This window comes from Rhincodon typus, chromosome 12 (genome assembly GCF_021869965.1).
Source record: "Rhincodon typus isolate 14 chromosome 12, sRhiTyp1.1, whole genome shotgun sequence".
Lineage (NCBI taxonomy): Eukaryota > Metazoa > Chordata > Chondrichthyes > Orectolobiformes > Rhincodontidae > Rhincodon > Rhincodon typus.
The window spans coordinates 51,204,949-51,226,115 of record NC_063343.1 but is presented as its reverse complement, the minus strand read 5'-3'; the positions used below and the strand labels follow the sequence as shown (position 1 = coordinate 51,226,115).

At 39.4% G+C, this 21,167-nt stretch overlaps 1 protein-coding gene across 2 annotated transcripts in view; it reads right to left on the bottom strand.

Annotated features, from left to right (window-relative positions):
* The window catches only part of LOC109933100 (heat shock 70 kDa protein 4), a 67,500-nt gene that overhangs the window by 41,572 nt on the left and 4,761 nt on the right, over nt 1-21,167 (bottom strand). For both annotated transcript variants that reach the window (XM_020532087.2, XM_048603407.1), the window contains exons 2-5: nt 8,519-8,576; nt 2,481-2,621; nt 1,412-1,534; nt 1,197-1,296 (exon numbers count right to left, since the gene is read on the bottom strand). In XM_020532087.2, coding sequence (XP_020387676.1) covers nt 1,197-1,296; nt 1,412-1,534; nt 2,481-2,621; nt 8,519-8,576 — 422 coding nt within the window. The remainder of the gene's footprint in view (nt 1-1,196; nt 1,297-1,411; nt 1,535-2,480; nt 2,622-8,518; nt 8,577-21,167) is intronic.

Below are 21,167 nucleotides of genomic sequence, written 5' to 3'. Positions count from 1 at the left end.
GTTCATCCAGCTCTACACCTCGTTATCTCAGATTCTCCAGCATCTACTAACTGTGAAGCCGGCTGGCAACATAACTGGTCATTCCATCCAGGGTGAACAACTTTTTGGGGTGGGGGGGGGGTTCTCCAAAAATTAAGTGAAATTTAGCCTTTGGCCACGAGGTCATTAGAGTAAGTAAGTTGAGCTCTTTTAAAAAAGTAATTTTGACCAATTTAAAGTTGGATTACTTAGATGGCGAATTGGCAGATTTACAATCTATCAGTATCAATTCATTTTACTAAGTTACTAAAACAGAGAACAACTTTTTCAAATTTATTATTTCAAATTAGCACTAATTTGGATTCAAATTTCTAATAAATATTACACTTGGTTTCTGACATTACACAGTCATGGGTGCAAGTTCCAATCCTGGTCATACAATTTTGACTAATATTCCAATGCTGTGCTGAGGGAATGGCACTTACAGTTTTACCACTCAAACAGTGCAACATTAAAGATTCAATGCTACTGCTGAAATAAAGTCTTCTAGTATCCTGACCAACCAGCTTTCTATAACCAAAATCATATTAAATAATCAACCATAGGCAAAATACTGCACATGATGGAAATCTGAGAGAGACAGAATGCTGGAGAAACTCAGCAGTTCTGGCAGCATCTGTGGTGGGAGAAATAACTAACATTTGGTCTGGTATAACTCTTCTTCGGAATGGAGTGTCATACCGGATTGAAAATTTCAATTGTTTCTATCTCCACAGGTGCTGCCAGACATGCTGAGTTTGTGCAGCATTCTCTATGTTTGTTTTAAGTAATCAACTCCTTTTCAATGCTATTACCATGTTAAAATGATTATTCTTAACCTGCATGGCAACATTTCAAGTAGTTATTGTGTATGAAGAATGTTAAATTGCTTAAACATTATTCAGTACTACATAGACAACCTTCGTGAAAGCTAGATTAATGCTGTGCAAATCCCTGGTATGTTATTACTTGCACAGGTTGCAATAGGGTAGTAATTCAATACATTGAGCAGGCCAATCATTTGAATCCCATCCTCACCAATAGAACAATCTGGTTTATACTGGTGTAGTTTGAGGGAAAAAGTTAGTTTCTGTGCACGTCAGCAGCTACAATATGATTGATCCAGTTCTCGCTCCAAGAAGAATGCTGGTCATACACAAAGAGCATTTAGCTATTACCTGAAGTGGTTTCATTAATTAGCCGTAAACAGTTGAGTCCTGCAATCTGTGCAGAATCCATTACAGACCTCCTCTCAGCATCTGTGTAGAAACATGGAACCTATAAACAGTACACAAGATGAAAAAAAAGTACCTTTCTGCAGAAAAGTTAAAAAGGTTCAATTTCCAAAACAAACACTGTACTGTATAGAATTAATAATAATTTTGCTACTTACTGATATCACACAATCCAAGACTGGTTTCTTGAGAGCAGTTTCAGCTGTTTCCTTCAGTTTTGTCAATAACATTCCTGTCACTTGCTCCACACTAAAACATCTTTCCTCTTCCATGTATGAAACCTTTTAAAACAAAAAAGTATGCCAGATTTTTGATAAAACTCAAGTTATCAAAAATTACTTTACTTTAAAAATACATCTTGACTGAAAATATTTGTCGTTTATAGTTAACAAGAAAAGGCTAGCACCTAAATATTCTTTCATACATTGTAATGGCACTTTATAGCTACGTGAACAGCTTTCCAAACAATCATTAGATAAGAAAATCTGCTGATCCTACCTGGTCTGGCCTACGCATGACTCCAGACTTAAAACAACGTGGCTGACTCTCAACTGCTGTTTGAAATGGCCTAACAAGCCACTCAGTTCAGATTATGTAGGGATGGGGAAGAAATTAAAATAATTTCACACCTCATTAAGTTACAGATATGCCTAGAGAAAACTGCTTGACTAAACTGAGGCATTTAACAATGGGCTAGTGAATGCTTTCTAATGTGCTCAATGCACTGCATTCACATGTAGATGAGGCATTTTGAATAAGCTTTTACAAACTGTTCCTGAAAGAGCTTAACCTTCACTGGAAAAGCAATTATAGTTGTCTTAAATTATGGACAGATGTTACTTTGATTGCAGGTATTTAACTTCTTTTTTGAAAAATAGCAAGGATCTGACCTAAATAGACTAGGTAAGCAAGCAATTGAGAAGAGCTTGCTTGTATTCTATTTTGGGCATTATCATGGCTACCTCCATATTGGTGGAACCTGACAACAGACAAAATAGAAACAGAAAGAACTGTAGATGCTGTAAATCAAGAACAAAAACAGAAGCTGCTGGAAAAGTTCAGTAGGTCTAGCAATACCTGTGAAGGGGAAAAAAAAAAAAAAATCAGAGTTAACGTTTCAGGTCCAGTAGCCCTTCCTCAGAACTAACAGACTAGATAGAATTTGGACTCATCAACTTCCTTATTTCCATCCTATTGGCAAAACTAAGTGAAGTCTATAGCACAAACCTTAACACCTGTGGTACCACTTGACATCTGGACCAGTTCATATCCAAGCTTGGATTGTTCAGCTTTTACAAATGGATCTGAGAAAGCTCTGCCATGGAGCCTTTTAAATCCTTGTAGAGTGTTTTTCACATTGGACACTATCTACAAAAAGAGAAGTTAAAATTTAATTCTCAACAGTTGAAACAATTATTTCTATTTTCAACATTCTCAAATTAATTTGCAACAACTTCATAATTCAATACCCAAGATGCAACTTGTATTTGCAGTCTAATTTAACCATAAATTATATTCAATATTTAGTAAAGCATCACATTTCTGATCCTAGTTGGGTTAACTTATAAACAGTTATACCACCAGCATCTAGCCAATCACGTGGAAGATTCGCCCCGCATGCCCCCACACACAAAGCAGGATAACTCCAACAAAAACAGAAATTGCTGGAAAAAAACAACTCAGCAGGTCTGGTGGCATCTGTGCACAGAAATCAGAGTTAACGTTTCAGTTTCAATGACCCTTCTTCAGAACTGATGGTAGTTACGAAAGAGTTGTTTTTGATGCACTAGATAGGTTTTTTTTGAAGGGGTGGACGGGTTGTTAAAGAGGGATTAAGGAATAAACAGTAGGTAGAGATGAAGTCCAAAGAAAGCGAAGAGCAGTTGGACAGGAAGGAGTGGATAACGGTCCGTCTAAGAGAATGAATAGTGGCTAACTGGGACTATTAGTGGCTAACAACGGGTTAACAGACCATGTGAAAACAAGGCCTGGGTTAAGGACACAGGAGTAGGTGCCTCAAGCCCTAAAATTATTGAACTCGAGAGTCCTGAAGGCTGTGGAGTTCCCAAGTGGAAAATGAGGTGTTCTTTCAGCTTTCACGGAGCTTCGCTGGAGCACTGCCACAAGCCTGAGACAGAGATGCTGGCCAGGGAACAATGTGTGTGTTGAGATGGCTTGCTGATTACCATCCAATTAGCATACGCTCCATCGTCAGCAAAATGACGGAAGAGGTCATCAATAGTGCAATCAAGCAGCACACGTTTCAGCAATAATCTGCTCACTGATGCTCAAATTTGGGTTCTGCTAGGACCACTCAGCTGCTGACCTCACTACAGCCTTAGTTCAAACACGAACAAAAGAACTGAATTCCAGAAGTAAAACGAGAGTGCGTGCATCTTTCCTTGACATCAAGGAAACACTCCCAACTAAAGCACCAAGGAGTCTTGCCAAAACTGCAGTTAATGGTAATCAGGAGGTTAAATTCTCCACTAGTTGAAGTCATATCTCAAAAGGAAACTTTTTTTTTTAAAAAAAAAGGATTCAGCTGTCTCTGCAGGGGTTCTTGAGGGTACTCTACTAAATCTTCAGCTGCTTTGTCAATGATAGTCCCTTAAAGGTCAGAAGTGGGGATGTTCATTGATGATCAGCATTCAGCACAATTTTAGAGTACTTAGATACTGAAGCAGTTTCTAAATGCAAGACTTGGACAACATTCAGGCTTGGGCTGACAAATGACAAGTAACATACATCCAAGTGCCAGCATCAACATCCTAAAACTGCCCAGAAACGCAAAATACCATAGGTATAGAATCTTGCATCCAGGAAAAGGATTAGCTGTTACTTGGAAAGTCACAAATTAATCATGGACACATTGTCAGAATTGTTTTGTTAAGGAGGTCAGTCATACCAGTTCAATTCATACCAGAGGATAGTGCAACGGATGTCGTTTACATGGATCTTAGTAAAACATTTGACAATATCCTACTCGGAAGCCAGGTCAGTAAAGTAAAACCCTTAGGAAGCACAGAATGTGATGATTTGGATCTAAAATTGGCTGAGTGACAGAAAATAAATGGTAGTAGTCAATACACATTTTTGCAAAGGAAAAGCAGTTTCAATGGTATTCCACAGTGTTGGCTGTGTGGTTTGCTGCATAACAATGATTCGAACTTCAATGCCAGAGGCATAACTTGGAAATTTGCAGAAATTTGCCAGATAGCTGTTAGTGACAATGATATCATCTACAGTCAGTATCCACCAATGGTTCAGGTGAATGGGATGGATGAAAAAACAGCAAGTGGAATTCAATTCGTACAAGAGAGGTAATACCTTTGGGAATGTCAAACAAAGCAAGGAAACACAAGAAACAGCAGGCTGTTGAGATAGATTGAGAAAGTGAGAGGCCTTTGAGTGCATGCCCATAGGCCCCTAGCACTGATAGGATTGATAGATCGATAAATAAAAAGGTGGCAAAGGAGGCATACATGGTGCTTTCCTCATTGGGTAAGGTACTGAGTAGAAATGCAGGGGTGTAATGCAAGAAATATATAGGACACCATTTAAGCCATTGCTGAATTGGTGTATACACTTCTGGTGACACGAGAACATAATTGCTCTCGAGACAGTACAGGGGAGAATTAAAAATGTTACTGGGACTTGAAAATTGCAGCTGAAGATAGACTGGATGGGAGGAAAATAGCCTCTTTTCCTTGGACTAGGGCTAAGGGATGATTGAGGTTTACAAAATAATGAGGGGCATGGATAGAGTAGACAGAGAAGATCAGTTTCCCCTAGTGGAGACATCAATTACCAGGTGTCATAGCTTTCAGGTAGAGGGATTAGAGGGCACACGAGGAAAGACTTTTTAAAATCTAGTTGGTAGTGGGTATTTGAAATTCACTACCTAGTTTGGTGGTTGAAGTGGAATCCTTCATCTCATTTAAAAAGAAACCTGGATGCAGACCTGAAGCACTAACCAGTGAAGCTGCAGACCAAGTACTGGTAAATGGGATTAGAATGGGTGGCTAGTTCATGCAGAAAGCAAAGACATGATGAGCTAAATGACTTCTTTGTGCTACAACTTCTCAATGGTTCTAATGGCAGAATAGAGGATAGGAATTCTGCACTTTCTTTTCTCCCCACAATCTGTACACCATCTGCAAGGCACACATCAGGAATGTGATGGAATACTCTTCACTCGTCTGGAGCCATGCAGGTCCAATGATACAAAAGTTTGGCATTATCCAGGATAAAACAACCTGCTTGAATAGCATCCATCCACCACCTTCAACCTCTACCACTCAGAGCAAACGGAGATTCAGAATTTCAGGGAAACTCCTGAAAATTCCTTTCTCCATTGTATACATCATCTAGATTTGGAAGTATAATGTTATTCCTTCACCAGGGTCAAAATTCAGAACCCCCTTAACAGCACTGGGGTGTCCCTGCACTTGTTCGTGAGGCAGTTCACACCATATTCTCCAGAGCAATCAAGGATGGGCTATAGCAATATCCACATTCCATTTTATGCAAGATAAAATGCAATACACTTGTAGGGTAAAACATGCAGATGCAATAGTTATAGATTCAACTCCAAGACAGCAACAGTGCTAGAAGCCAGCATCTATTAATACAGACACATGGAGGTAGACAGCTGACAAGAGAGATTCTCTGACTAATTTATCTCACAATTATAAATTCCCATCCCCGATGCAGCACACCACAAATTTCTATATATGACTCATCAGCATAACAAATAATACTCATTTAGCTTTAAATGAGTGCATCAACATTTTCATAAATACCTGATTATCACTGACTTATCAAAATGTTTGTATCTTGCAATAACAGTAATTCTGAATTGTAAGACAATATTTTGACAAAAATGCTAGAGTCAGGCTTCAAACTAGCATAATTTATCACTAGTCATAGCAATTTTGTGAATGAGACGTTTGATTTTTGAAAGAAGGGAAGAAGTCAAAGTAACGATAATAAAGTTAATACTGTTAAAAAATTCAATTCAATAATAGTCTTATTTAAAAATCTGTATTTAAATGGTTGACAGTCAGTTATCAATTAGAAAGTGCATAAAGGTGGATATTTACTGATTGATAGCATGGGACTTCAACTACATTAGAATTTGTAAAGAGAGCATCTGAATCTAGATGTGAATGATCTTTTGCATATAACCTCCTCTGACTTTTCTTTACATAAAAGTAATATAGGGGAGGCCCAGGAGAACAACCTCAATGAAGTTGCAGGTCTTGGGGGCTTGCAGTAAAAGGTGTTGCATTGTCACAAGAGATTTTACTATTCAAAGATTGGATGAATCAAATTGGTAAAGGTTGACTGGAGGAGGAGTATGAATTAATTCAGGTCAGTTTCTTCAACCAACCAGGAACAAGCTATTCTAGATCTGGTAATGTGTGATGAGACAATTAATTGACAGTCTCATAGTAAAAGATCCGAAGGTAAGATTCCACATAATATGACAGAGTTCCATATTCAGAGGGCAAGAAATGCACCATCCATGGGTAACTAGTAAAGTGGAGGATGGCACCAAATTGAAAGAAAAAAATACTGTAAGGAGTTGTGGCAATCCAAAAGATTGGGAAAATTTTACTGATCAAAGGATGTCTAAATTATAAAGGAAGTTAGGAATTTGTGTACTAAGCAAAACAAAAAGTTAATACCAACAGTAAATAAGTTCTACAACTATATAAAAAAGGTAAGAGAGTAACAAAGATAGTTTAGATTTATTAAGAGGGACAGATTGGGGAATTAATGGGAAACAAGGAAATGACAAACTTTGAACAGGTATTTTGTATTTGTCTTCACAGCAGAAGGCGCAAAGCATCCCAAGAAATATTAGAAAATCAAGTAGCAAAAGAGAAGAACTTAAAACGATCACAGAGAAAAAGCACCGAGAAAACTAAAGAAACCAAGGGGTAAATAGGTTCTCTGAACTTAATAGCCTACCTCCCACGGTGTCAAATCAAGTCCTGTTGCATTTATAGATGGACAGATTACTTTCCAAACGTTCCTAAATTGTGAAGATGCCTCAGCAGATTAGAAAACTGACATGTTAACACCAGTTGAACAGTTGAGAGATCTGGTGCCCTTGTCCATGAATCAGTGTTAGTATACAACCACCAAATAGAAGGCCAATGGAATGTTGCCACTGATTGCAAGGAGAATGGAGTATAAAAGGAAAGAGTTCTTTCCACAACTAAAAAGGGCTATAATGAAAGGTAACCTTATTCAAAAATGCAAGGTTCTGAGGGTGCACGAGAGGACAGGTGCATAGGGGTATTTTCTCGAAGACACTTTCTTTAATGGGGGATTCCGAAAAAAAGCCTCCCATACAAGTTGAAAAGAATTTCTTCTTTCACCAGGGTTATTATTTTTAGCAATTTTGTTTCAGTGCATTGGCAGTTGGAGGCCGAGTTATTTAATACATTCAAAGCTGAACTAGATAGACTTTATATCTGTAAGGGAACTGAGGCCATGATTAGATCAGTCATGATATTAAGAGGCAGCTCTGGCTCAATAGACCTAATGGCCTACTCCTGTTCCTTTTTTGTTTAATCTTATGGAGATAAATCTTATGAAGATAAATCTTATGAAGTACTGTTACTTTTCTTCTGATCTCAATGGGACAGTTCAGTTGTTTTTAAATCATTTGCAAAAGCTGAGAACATAGAATGGCAGTGTACAGTTAAGTTACTGCAGTTATTGTTGTAGCTGTTTAGCCAAATGGTAAACTAGGAAAAATGAGTTGCAATTCAAATGTACAAAGTAACATTTTAAGAGTACTTTTCTGCTCACAGTTATTGGATGCAGCAGATTCAGATGTGGCAAGCTAGTTTGTTTGGTCTGGCAACAAGTATCCTCCTAGCACAAGGTCTACATTTATGGTAAAATGTACCTGGTTCAAATCAAGCAGAAATCAGAACCAGTGACTTCCAAGACAAAAATGGAGTACGGTTTTTGTAAACAGCACATTCTACCAGATACGAAATCACAAGACCACACTACTTCTTAGGATTAGCAGATGCAGCTCTTAGAAGAGTCATGAAACATTATTTGTGGAAGTAATACAGATTCAGGAAATTTTGTTGCCCTTCTGTATCTTACAATTCTCATTCTAATTGACCGGTATACCAATGATAGCAGCTAGATTACAATTACATTACAATAATATGATTATTGCACCTTCTAGTATTTTCCAGCTCTTGGTAAAGGATACACTGAGCTCTTCCTACCTGAGTTTTGGCAGCAGCTCCAAACGAACGATTTCGGGGTCCCAAGGACACACAAGACCTGAAATTTTAAAGAGTGCATAATGTAACTGTTTGGAAGCTAACTTGCACTTTATTTGTACAGGAGATAAAACTAGCTGTAGGAGCAGGAGCCACAATAATTCACTTCCTCAATGATGGGAGGAGTGGAACACATTAGTGCAAAAAAGACATGCCAGAAACACCTGCAACAATTTTCAGCCTGGCTTCTTAATTTATCTTTGCCTTCTCAAGATGTCTGGGGCGAAATATCAGTCTTCAGTTAATTCAATTCACTCCACTAGATATCAAATAATTGAAGGTTATAATACAATATAATACAACAAAGGCTATGAATCCTGGCTGCATCCCATCAGTATTAATATAAGAAATAGGCCAACTGGCTCGAGCCTTCTCTTCCATTTTTTGAACTATAGAAATGATACAGCACAGAAGGGGGCCATTTAGCTCATCTTGTCCATACTGACTCAAAGACACCCAGATGCTCTTTCTAATCCCATCTCCCTGTTCACAGTCCAGGTACATCTTGAAAGAGTTTAGGGTCTCTTGCCCGAGTTCGTGCTGGAGGAACAAATTCGAAACATCCACTCCCCTCTGTATAAACAGGTTTTTCCCTCACATCCCTTCTAATTCTTCTGCCACTTAGCTTGAACCTATGACCCTGGTTTGTGAACTCTCTGCCAAAAGAAATAGGTTCTTCCTGCTTATTTCTACCCCTCAATTTTGTATACCTGAATCATGCTTCCCTCAGCCTCCTTCGTTCAAGGTAAGCAATCCCAAACTCCCCAAGCTCTTCTCGTAGCTAAGATTTTGCAGCCCTGGAAACAGTCCAGTAAATCTCCCCTACACTCCAGAGCAATTGTGTCCTTCCTGCCACACTGACATTTCATTTTGACATTGAGACTCTGTGCAATGTAGATTGATGGACAAGTTATGGCTATTCTAAATGATGGGTAGCAAGCTACTGTCAATCCTTGAGGACCATGCTGTTGAGTCTCAAGAGGAGCCTCTCAATCACAGTTAGCATATAGCAAGTAATTAGGAAGACAAGTGCAAGTTTGGCCTTAATTTTAGAGGTGATGGAATATAAACTACTGAAGTCCTCTGTGCAGTTGTATAGGGCAATGGCAAGGCAAGATCTCTAGTACCTGTACAGTTTCTATTTCCAAAGATGTAGGTGATGTACAGGAATTCAAGTGTTAATATAAACCTAGCTAAAAATTTTAGCTAATATACACATTTAAAGTATAATTTTGTGAATCTCAGTTCAGCAAGTTATGGTTAACGGTTCGTTTGCAGTTCTGTGCATAACGTGCTTTCAATAATGAGTTCCTAGGAATGAGCTGACCTGAAGTTACTGATATTCCCTGCCAATTCCATTAGTGCACAGTACTGAGTTGCAGATGTCTATTCCTAACCAACCAAAAATCTAAAATTTCTGCTCTATATTCTCATACACAATTGCAAATAATACTGTTAGCTAGTCCTGCTATGGTTTTCTTCAGCTGGATTCCAAGTATTAAGCAGACAGCTGTACAGTTTGGAAAGATTAACAAGAGAAAGCTTCTTTATATAAAATAAACACTCAAAAGATAAACTATTGACATTCACATAAATTAGTTGCAAAACCTACAAGGCATTCTTTACTACTTAGTACATGTCTGTCTCTTTCTTTGAGGTAGTACATTCTGGGCTTGAAAATGTTGAAGCATAATTTGAGTTACTGGTGAAGATAAAACTTTTCAGTAAATTTAACACCACTTTACTGCAGTGATATCATCTTCCCAGAATTACGGCCAAAACAAAATAAGCGAAGAACAAATTTTGAACTTGTCTCTACCATAATATCAATTGGCTCACAATACTTGGATTTAAACTGCAAATGAGTTACCGAATTTTTTTTGCAAATAGACAATATTCAGTAAACAGAATGGGAGGAAAAAAAGCATGTTCGTGTTTCATTCCAAATGAAGACAGATACTTTATTAAACTAAAGCTAAAACATTTTCTAATAAAAACTCCAAACTGAGAATTACTCAAGCTGCTTGGCGGATAAGTATAGTGAGAACTAAAGAGCTGTGCTGTGTGGTTCTGGACAATGGCCAATTAATCTAATCTTTGAGTGAGTTTTGGCCTTGAAGGTAGCTGCCGCATTTTTGTAATCATAAGACGTTATTTTGACTTTGAATAAAATGAACTAGCCCATTTGGAGGTACATAAAATATAGCTTGGTTGTAAACTGAAAATCAAGTATAACATATTGAACACTCAACTTTGACTGAAAGTATTTACAACTAAAACACGAAATGGTGGAAATTCTCTACATGCCTGGCCATATCTGTTCAAAATCACTTTCAAAGAGGAGCCATATTTGACTCATTTTGCTCCACACATGCTTTCAAAAACTTTAAATTCATCTGAGAGACATGGGCATTGCTAACTGGGCCAGCACTTATTGCCTGTCCCTAGTTGTGAAGGTTAGCTGCCTTCTTGAACTACTGCAGTCCACATGCTGTAAAGGAGGAAGTTCTGGGATTTTAACCCAACACTGAAAAGGAGTAGCAGTTTATTTCCAACTCAAGATGGTGAGTGGCTTGGAGGGGAACTTGCAGGTGTTCTCTTTTATCTGTAAACTTTGTCCTTCTAGACAGAAGTAGCTGCAGGTTTGGAAGGTGCTGTGTAAAATATCTTGGGCGAATTGCTGCAGTACATCTTACAAATAGAACAAACTGCTGCTACTGATCAATGGTGGAGGGAGTGGATGTTTGTGAATGTAGTGTCAATCAAGTCGGCTGCTTTATCCTGAATGCTTTATCCTTGAGTGTTATTGGAGATGGACCCATCAAGGTAGATAGGGAGTATTCCATCCTGACTTGTGCCTTGTAAAATGGTGGACAGGCTTTGGGGGAAGTTGGGAGATTACCGCCACAGTATTCCAAGTTTCTGACCTCCTCTTGAAACCACTGTGTTTATATGGAGAGTCCAGATGAATTTCTAGTGAATGGTAACACGGAGGATGTTGCTGGTGGGGGATTCAGTGATGGTAACACCAATATCAAGGGATAGTGGTTAGATTGTCTCTTATTGGAGATAGTCATTGTCTGGCAGTTGTGTGGTGCCATTGTTACTTGCTACTTTTGTTAACCTAGGCCTGGATATTCTCCAGATCTTGTTGCATTTGAACTTGGACTACTTCAGCATCGAGGAGTCATGAATGGTGCTAAATACTGTGCAATCAATCATCGGCAAACATCCCCATTTCTGACCTTTTGATGGAGGAGAGATCATTGATGAAGCAGCTGAAGACGTTTGGGCTTAGGACACTCCCTCAAGGATCTCTTGCAGCGATGTCCTGAAGTTGAGATGACAGAGTTCCAACAACCACAACAATCTGGTGTGCCAGGTATGACTTGTGGAGAACTTTTCCTGATACCCATTGATTCCAGTTCTGCTAGGGCTCCTTATTGCTACACTTGGTTGAACGCTGCCTTGATGTCAAGGCATGTCATTCGCACCTCACCTCAGGATTTCAGTACTTTTATCCATGTTTGAAGCAAAGGCCATTGAGTTCAGGAGCTGAGTGGCCCTAGCAGAATCCAAACTCCAGATCAGAGGTTATTCCTGACCAAGTGCTGCTTGATAGCATTGTTGATGAAACCTTCCATCACATTACTGATATTAGAGAGTAGACTGACCGGGCAGAAATTGACCAGGTTGGATTTATCCTGCTTTGTGTGTACATAGCATACTTGGGTAGATGCCAGTGTTGCAACTGTACTAGATGAGCTTGGCCAGGGAACAGCAAATTCTGGAGCAGAAGTCTTCAGTTGTATTGCTGGAATGTCGTCAGGATCCATAGCCTTTGCACTATCCAATACCTCCAACAGTTTCTTGATATCATGAGGAGTGAACAGAATTGCTGAAGACTGGTATCTGTGATTCTGAGCACAACTGCAGGAGGCTGAGATGGATCATCCACTTGGCACTTTTGGCTGAAGACTGCAAATTCTTCAAGCTTATCAGAGAATCAAACAGCACGGAAAGATCTTTTAGTCCACGCCAAACATAATCCCCAACTAAACTAGTCCAACGTGCCTGCTTCTGGTCCATATCACTCCAAAAACTTTTCTTATTCATGTACTTATCTAAATGTCTTTTAGGTGCTGTAATTGTACCCACATCCACCACTTCCTCAGGAAGTTCATTCCACACGCGAACCACCCGTTGTGTAAAAGATTGGCCCCTCAGGCCTATTTTAGAAATCTCTCCCCTCTCACATTTTTGCTTCCTCATCTTGAAAACCCCATCCCAAGGAAAAGATGACAATTAACCTTATCTACATCCCTCATTATTTTATAAACTTCCGTAAGGTCACCTCTCAACCTCCTACACTCCAGCGAGAAAAGTCCAAGTCTATCCAGCCTTTCTTTATAACTCAAACCTTCCATATCCAGCATCATCTTGGTATGTCTCTTCTGAACCCTCTCCAGCTTAATAATATCCTATAACCGGGTGACCAGAACTGGACAGTATTCCAGCAGAGGCCTCAACAATGTCCTGTACAACCTCAACATGACTTCCCAACTCGTTTGCACTAAGATGCTGGGCTCTTCAATTATTGTGGATGAGGATATTTGCAGACCCTCTTCCTTTAGCAAGTTGTTTAATTGGCACCACCATTCACAACTGGATGTGACAGGACTGCAGAGCTTAGATTTGATCCACTAGTTGTGGGATCACTTAGCTCCGCCATTTACTTGCTGCTTATGTTGTTTGGCATGCAAGTAGTCCCGTTTGGTAGTTTCACCTCGTTTTCAAATACACCTAGTGCTGTTCCTGGCATGCCCTCCTGCACTCTCCGCTGAACCAGTCTTGATCCCCTGACACAACAGTAAGGATTGAGTGCATGATAGGCCAGGCCATGAGGTTGCAGACTGTGCTGGAGTACAATTCCACCGCTGCTGATGGCCCACAGCACCTCATGGATGCCCAGTTTTGAGTAGCCAGATCTGTTCAAAGTCTGGCCCATTTAGCATGGTGACAGGACCACATAACATGCAAGCTATTCTCAATGTGAAGGAAGGACATCAACTCCACATGGACTGTGTGGTGGTCACTCTTGCTGATACTGGTATGGAGAGATACATTTGCAGCCAGCAAATCGGCAAGGATGAAATCACCACCTACTAGAGACCCAGTCTAGCAGCTGTTAAAGGATCTGACCAGCTTGATCAGTAGTGCTGCTGCCAAACCTCTCTTTGGTTGTGGACATTGAAATCCTCCACCCATAGTCCAATTTGCACCTTGTCACCCTCAATGCTTCCTCCAAGTGTGTTCAACATGGAGAAGTACTGATTCACCAACCAAGAGAGGATGGTATGTGCTAATGAGCAAGAGGTTTCCTTGCCCATGTTTAACCTGAAGCCATGAAACTTCATGGGATATGGAGTCAATATTGAGGACTCCAAGGGGAACTTCCACTTGACTGCATACCTCTGCCTCCACCTGCGTGCAGTCTGTCCTTCTGGAGAAAGAGGACATATCCAGGCATGGTGTTGCCTTTTTTGTGCCTAGGTTGATGGCAGGTGGTTCGTCCAGTTTCATTACTTTGTTGAAATTTCGTAGCAATGCTTACGACCGAGTGGCTTGTTAGGCCATTTCAGTGGGCAGTTGACAATCAACCATATTGCTGTGGGTCTAGAGTCACGTGAAGGCCAGAACAGATGAAGATGGCAGATTTCCTTCCCTCTAGGGTATTAGTGAGCCAGTTTCTTTTTTGACAATCAAAGATGGTTTCACGGTCATCTTTACATTCTTAATTCTAGACGTTGAACTCAAAAGTCAAGTTTTGTTCCTTCTCTAGTAGGAACATTTACATATTGATTAAAATTTTCTTGAACGCATTTAACAAATTCCTCATCATCCAAATCTTTAACACTATGGCAGTCCTGGTCAATGTTTGGAAAATTAAAATCCCCTATTACAACCCCATTATTCTTACATATATCTGAGATCACTCACTACATACTTGCTCCTCAATTTCTGAGGATTGGAGGCCTACAGTACAATCCCATCAAGGTGATCATCTCTTTCTTATTTCTAATTTCAACCCATATATGTAGCTGGATAATCCCTTAGAAATATCCTCTTTAATTACAGTATGATGTTTTCCTTGATCAGAAACACTACTCCACCACCTCTTTCTATCCTTCCTCTAACATCTAAAACTCAGGACATTGAGCTGCCAGTCCTGTCCTTCCCTTCCATCAAACAAATTTCTGTAATAGCTATGACGTTCCAGTTGCATGTTCCCATTCATGCCTGAAATTCATCAGCCTTACCTGTAAGACACCTTGCATTGAAATAAATGCAGCTTAATTCTTCAGTTACCTTCTTCTCTGACTTGTTCATCAGTCTTTGTTGATTAACTTGCTCTTTTCTGATTCAAAACCATCCACATCCATCTATTTTTACGGCTATTTAGCAATCCTGCTTCCCATCCCTCTCTAAGCTTACAGGCTTCCTTAAACAGGATAGTAATCTCCCTGCCATGATATTGGTCCCTTTCCAGTTCAGTTGAAACTGATCGCTTTTGAATAGGTCTTTTCTGTCCCAAAAGAGATCCCAATGATCTAAGAACCTGAATTCCTGCACATTGCACCACCTCTCCAGCAATCATCGGCCCATCCTTTTATTCTTTCCCTGAACACATCAGATTGAGTGCACAACAAAAGAAGCAAACGTTAGAAAATTATTTTTCAACGATTTTGTTGAATTCCACATGTGAAGAGTTAGAAATTATGTAAATGTAAACTATGAGAAGCAGATAGAGGGAACAGGCACAGGCAAAATTAATTAATGCATAATACATTTTAGGGGTGTTAGGAAAGGTAACAAAGAATATTATTCAAAAAAATGCCACAGCAGAGATATCTGGGGCAAATGTTCACAAATTGTTGAAGGTTGTAGGGCAGATTGTAAAAAAAGTGATCAGTCGTATGCGGTCTTAGGCTTTATAAATAGATGCACACAGTATAAAAGGAAAGTTATAGAAATGAACTGTGCTAAAAAAGCTGTTGGCCTCAAATAGAGTACTGTGCTCAATTCTGGGTATTGAACTTTAGGAAAGATGTAAGATTTTGAGGGGTGCAAAAATGAGTCAAGAATAAGTGCAGGAATGAGGAATTTCAATTATGTGGGCAGATTAGAAAAAAACAGAAACAGAAACAGAAATTGGACAAACTCAGCAGGTCTGGAAGCAGCTGTAGAGAGATGAACTGAAGATACACTATACCCAAAACATTAACACTAACACTTCTCTCCACAGATGCTGCCAGTTCAGCTGCGTTTCTTCAACAATTTCTGTTTTTGTTTCAGAGGTCCAGCATCCACATTCTTCATTTTATCTTATAGTAGACAGTTCTTCTGCTTGGGAAGAGAAAGTTCACATGAGATATGAGCGAGGTGTGCAAAATCGCAACCCGTCCAAATACAGCACAGAGAAATTATCCACATTTGTGGAAGGAGAATACAAAGACTGTAAGGTGAACTGCAAGACAGCAAACATGTACCAAGTGATTGAGTTCTGAAAAGGACTGCATAAGTGTTGTGGAGGCAGACTCAATTGTATTTTTCAAGAAATTGATGAGCCTACAACATGAAGCAATCTACAGACTACGGGAAAAGTTGGTATAGATATGTCCCGCATCCATATGGATGTGGATTGGCCAAATGGCCTCCTTCTGGGCTTTAACAATTCTTTGATAATATCTTTCAGTCTGCTTTAGATTGCATGACAGGTACACTGGCCAATCTAAAATTAATTATTTAAAAAGCTCTAGGATTATTTGAAAACATTAATAAATAATTAACTAAGGCTAAAAAGCAAGTTATAACCCTTGGAACGCTGACCATTTCCAATGCCTGAATATCTTTAAACAGCAGCTTTAAACCAAAGGCTAACATGGTCATTCTTTAATGAGCTCCAGCCTCTAATACCACAAAACCAAATGCAGTATCACTACTGAATAGCCACTCGTCTGTGGATCATATACAGCTACAGGTAGACTAGAAGAAGGCACATAGGAAATATGCTATGGATTATTTAGATGTGTTTGTCCTGATAGATTGAATTACTCATTCACTTGTCTGTTATATGAATGAAACAGTGTCAACTCCGGGAAAAGAGACTGAGTTTTCTCCTCACTCGACTTTTCATACAGTTGCATCATACAAATTCACAGCCTACTCTGCTACTGAACATCGGTTCACTTTTGCTCAGATAATGTGATGGTCATGCTAGTTTAATATCAAAAGCTCATCAGCTTTTATTCTACCTAAATCTGGGCAGGAACATCCAATCAATTTGATGCACTCATCTAAAATGGATAGCAAGATATTTGTGCTTAATTCAGCATATATTTATGTAACAATACATCTTTGTTTTAAACATTGCTATAAAGAAAATAGAAGTTGAAGCTTTTTCTTTTGCACTCAGAACTCGGATGCAAGAAATAAACTTGCAGACAGACACCACTTTATATGGCATGAGGTGTTGTTTGGTTAGGTCACCACTGGTTATGGCAACACAGCAAGAACAGTTATCTGTCAATTTTAATTCTCACACCAGGAAGGTAGATACTGATTGGCCCGGACTTGCCAGAGGGATACAGAAGTGTTTGGTTCTTGAAGTGATACTGTCCTTACCTCTGGGCCAGGAAGCTTGGGTTTAAGTCTCACCTGCTCCAGAGTTGTGAAATAACTGAACAGGTTTCTAAGGTTTTGGAGTAGATCTGTAGCTCGGGTTGTGGGTGTTGAGATTGGTTGGCTCGCCGAGCTGGTTTGTTGTTCCGCAGACGTTTCGTTACCTTGCTTGGTAACATCCTCAGTGCAGCCTCTGATGAAGCGTCGGTGTGTTTTCCCGCCTGGTTTTTAAAACTCTGGGGCCCGTTGCGATGGATTGCCTCACTTCCGGGTTTCCTCCGTAGTGGAATCCAAAAACCAGGCGGGAAAACACACCGACGCTTCATCAGAGGCTGCACTGAGGATGTTACCAAGCACGGTAACGAAACGTCTGCGGAACAACAAACCAGCTCGGCGAGCCAACCAACCTCAACTGAACAGGTTAATGAGAAAAAATCTACATGACCCCTCTTTATGAAAAAGGTGCAATGTACATAGAAATTACTTTGCCTACATAAAACCAGATCCTGAGTATTTATATTTGCAGCTTCCAACACTAGTGTATCAAAGGCTTTACATCCCAAATACTGGAGGTCTGCATCAAATAACACATCTTGATCATTTGCAGCAGGCAGAACACTGCTTGTACTCAGCCAGACCACGCTTGTAAACCGGGAAAGGATATCCTCCAATCTGTATAAAACTTGTTTATTAAATAAGACAGCTTGTGCTAGAAGTTACACAGGTATTCACTTTAAAGATCCAATAGGCTTATAGTGTGATGCATTTGTCCACTTGAGAAGCTACAAACACAAATACTCAGGACCCTGTTGTATATATCCAAAAGGTATTTTTAAATACATTAAACCCTTTTTTCCAAAAAATAGGGATTGTGGAGAACTCTGCCATGTGAATACAGCAATGTCCTAACCAATCAGAATCCAGCTGCCTGGTTTGAGATTTATGATCGATAAGTAACTTCTTGTTGCATCTCTAATGACAATGATGGACCAGCCAATCAGCACGCTCTTCAGTCTATATAAAATGGTGTCTCTCCAATGAGTACAAGACTTCAACTTTTGGTCTCCTTCTATCAATGTTTAAATTTTTATTTTAATCTGTTTGTACACTTTTTCTGTAAATGTATAATTGCTGTGGCTTTTTATCAAACTAAGAATGACAAACCAAACCATCAGAAAGCATTGCAAATTCTCACTGAAATTTCTTAACACCACAACCCAACCATTCCTAAAATGGCCATTTCTCATTATGACTTTTGCATGAGGAGGAAAATTAAGCACAAATCCAAATCTGTTCACAGGATACATTAACTTAATTGGTACAGAGTTCTGAAGATTCTGAAACAAAAACAAGAAAAATATAACACATTGGAAATGTACAAGCTCAGGTTTGCATCACAGGACAACAACATGACAAAAACAATAAAACTTAATCAGTTGGATCTTTGCCATTAATACATACAATTCATGGTGCTTTAAAGGATATAACATTTGCCTATCCAATAAATTCAATTAATGTATAGAATGTATGTAAATGCATAGAACAATCATGCAATAGTTCATTGACTGAATTTTGTCAATAAGACTATTAGTCACAAGATTAAAAAAAGGACTGGGAGCTATCACAAAGATGAGTCACACACAAATCACTAAGGATACTCTTGGAAAACCGCTGTAGATGCCCTTGTGACATTTGAGTGCAATATTCTGTTACAAGCTTTGCAACAGCACAGACTAGAACAGTTGAAACCACCACATCTTTTAGGATCAGCCATAGTTATACATTTAAGTGGAGATCTTGGTCTTATTTTAATAAGAAAATAGAAAATTATTGTTTACAATCTGCTACAGGAGACAAGATGAATACCTGGAAATCAGTTTTTACAGCACAGAAAAGGCCTTTGGGCCTATTACGTCCATATCAGTCATCAAATGCCCATTTATTCTAATCCCGATTTCCCAGCACTTTGGCCCTTGGATTGTATATCATGGCATTTTAAGTATTCATCTAAATAATTCTTAGAATGTCTTCAGAATTCATGCCTATACCACCCAAAACCCTCTGGGTGAGAACATTTGTCCTCAATCCCCTCTAAATCTCTTTGAAACTGTGTCCCCTGATTACTAAGCCCCCTAGTAAGGGGAATCATTTCTTCCTGCCTACCTGTGTGACCCTCAAAACATTTTAACACCTCAATCAGAACATTTGCTCAGTCTTCTTTGCTCAAAGGAAAACAATTCTTGCCCATCGTGTTTCTCTCCATAGCTGAATTGCTCCAGCCGAAGCAACATCCTGGTGAATCTATTTAGAGTTACACAGTCACATATTTCTCAGCGTGGAAACACACCCTTCGGTCCAACTCATCCACGTTGACTAGATATCCTAAATTAATCTAGTCCTATTAGTTAGCATTTGGCTCATATCCCTCAAAACCCTTCCTATTCATATAGCCATCCAGATGTCTTTTAAATATTGTAATTGTACAGCATCCACCACTTCCTCTGGTAGTTCATTCCATACACATACTTGTGAGAAAAAGCTGCCCTTTAGTTCTTTTTTAAAATCTTTCCCCTCTCACCTTAAACCTATGCTCTCTAGTTGCATAGGAGTGCAATCACATCCATCCTATTATGTGGCAATCAGAACTGCAGTGTTTTTCATCTTCATCATAACCTCTTTGCTCTTGTATTCAATAATCTTCAGTCATAAAAGAAAGTATCCCATATGCTTTCTTAACACCTTATCTACCTGTTCTGCTGCCATTAAGGTTCTATAGACATGTACAAGTCCTTTGATCCTCTGAACATCCTCAGGTCCTGCCATTCAACATGTACTCATCTACCTTGTTAGTCCTCCCAAAATGCATCACCTCTCACTTTTCAGGAGTAAATCCCATTTCCCACTAATCAGCCTACCTATGCAGTCTAAGGTTTTCCTCCTTACTACACTAATTTCCATGTCGTCTGTGAGTTTACATCATAATACCTCCCATTTCATGTCTATGTCATTAATGTACACAAAGGATTAAGCATCAAACCTTATGGTATACCTCTTGGCAAAGATTTCTCATTACAAAAACCCCATTCAACCATCTCCCAGCAAGCTCTTCAAATTTGACTATGTGAACATCAAGTCACGGCAAGCAGCAGCAAACCAATACAGAAGAACGGTCTCAAAAGTCATCAGATAATAGGTTGGACAACATCATGGGCCAAAGGGCCTGTACTGTGCTGTACTATTCTATGTTCTATATAAGTTGGCCTGTTACAAAATTGTTTCAGCAGATACACCATCTGTCAAGGTCCTATTTTGCCCTAGACTGCCCATAGATCCATAGACAATTTATGGCACAGAAAGAAGCCATCCAACCCATTATGACAGCATGTTAAAAAACATAAAGATAGCCACTCATTTTAATTCTACCTTCCAACATCTGTTCCATAATCTTTTATGTTACAGTACTTCAGATACAGATCCAAGTTCCTTGTAAGTGATGCAAGGGTTTCTGCCACACCAAATGAGGAATTCCAGGTACCCACCACCCTCAGGGTGAAAATGTTTGTCCTTACGTCCCCTGTAATCCTTACACCATTCACCCGAAATACCTGGTCCCTGACAACTAAGCTCTCTGTTAAAGGAAAACAGGTTTTTCCCTACAGGTCTATTCAGGTCCCTCAATTAAGTCACCCCTCACCCTCCTCTATTTTGAAGAGAAACAGCCCTATCCAATCTTTGACAACAAGGTGCAGAGCTGGATGAACACAGCAGGCCAAGCAGCATCATAGGAGCAGAAAGGCTGACGTTTCGGGCCTAGACCCTTCATCAGAAATGAAGAAGGGTCTAGGCCCGAAACGTCAGCCTTTCTGCTTGGCCTGCTGTGTTCATCCAGCTCTGCACCTTGTTGTCTCGG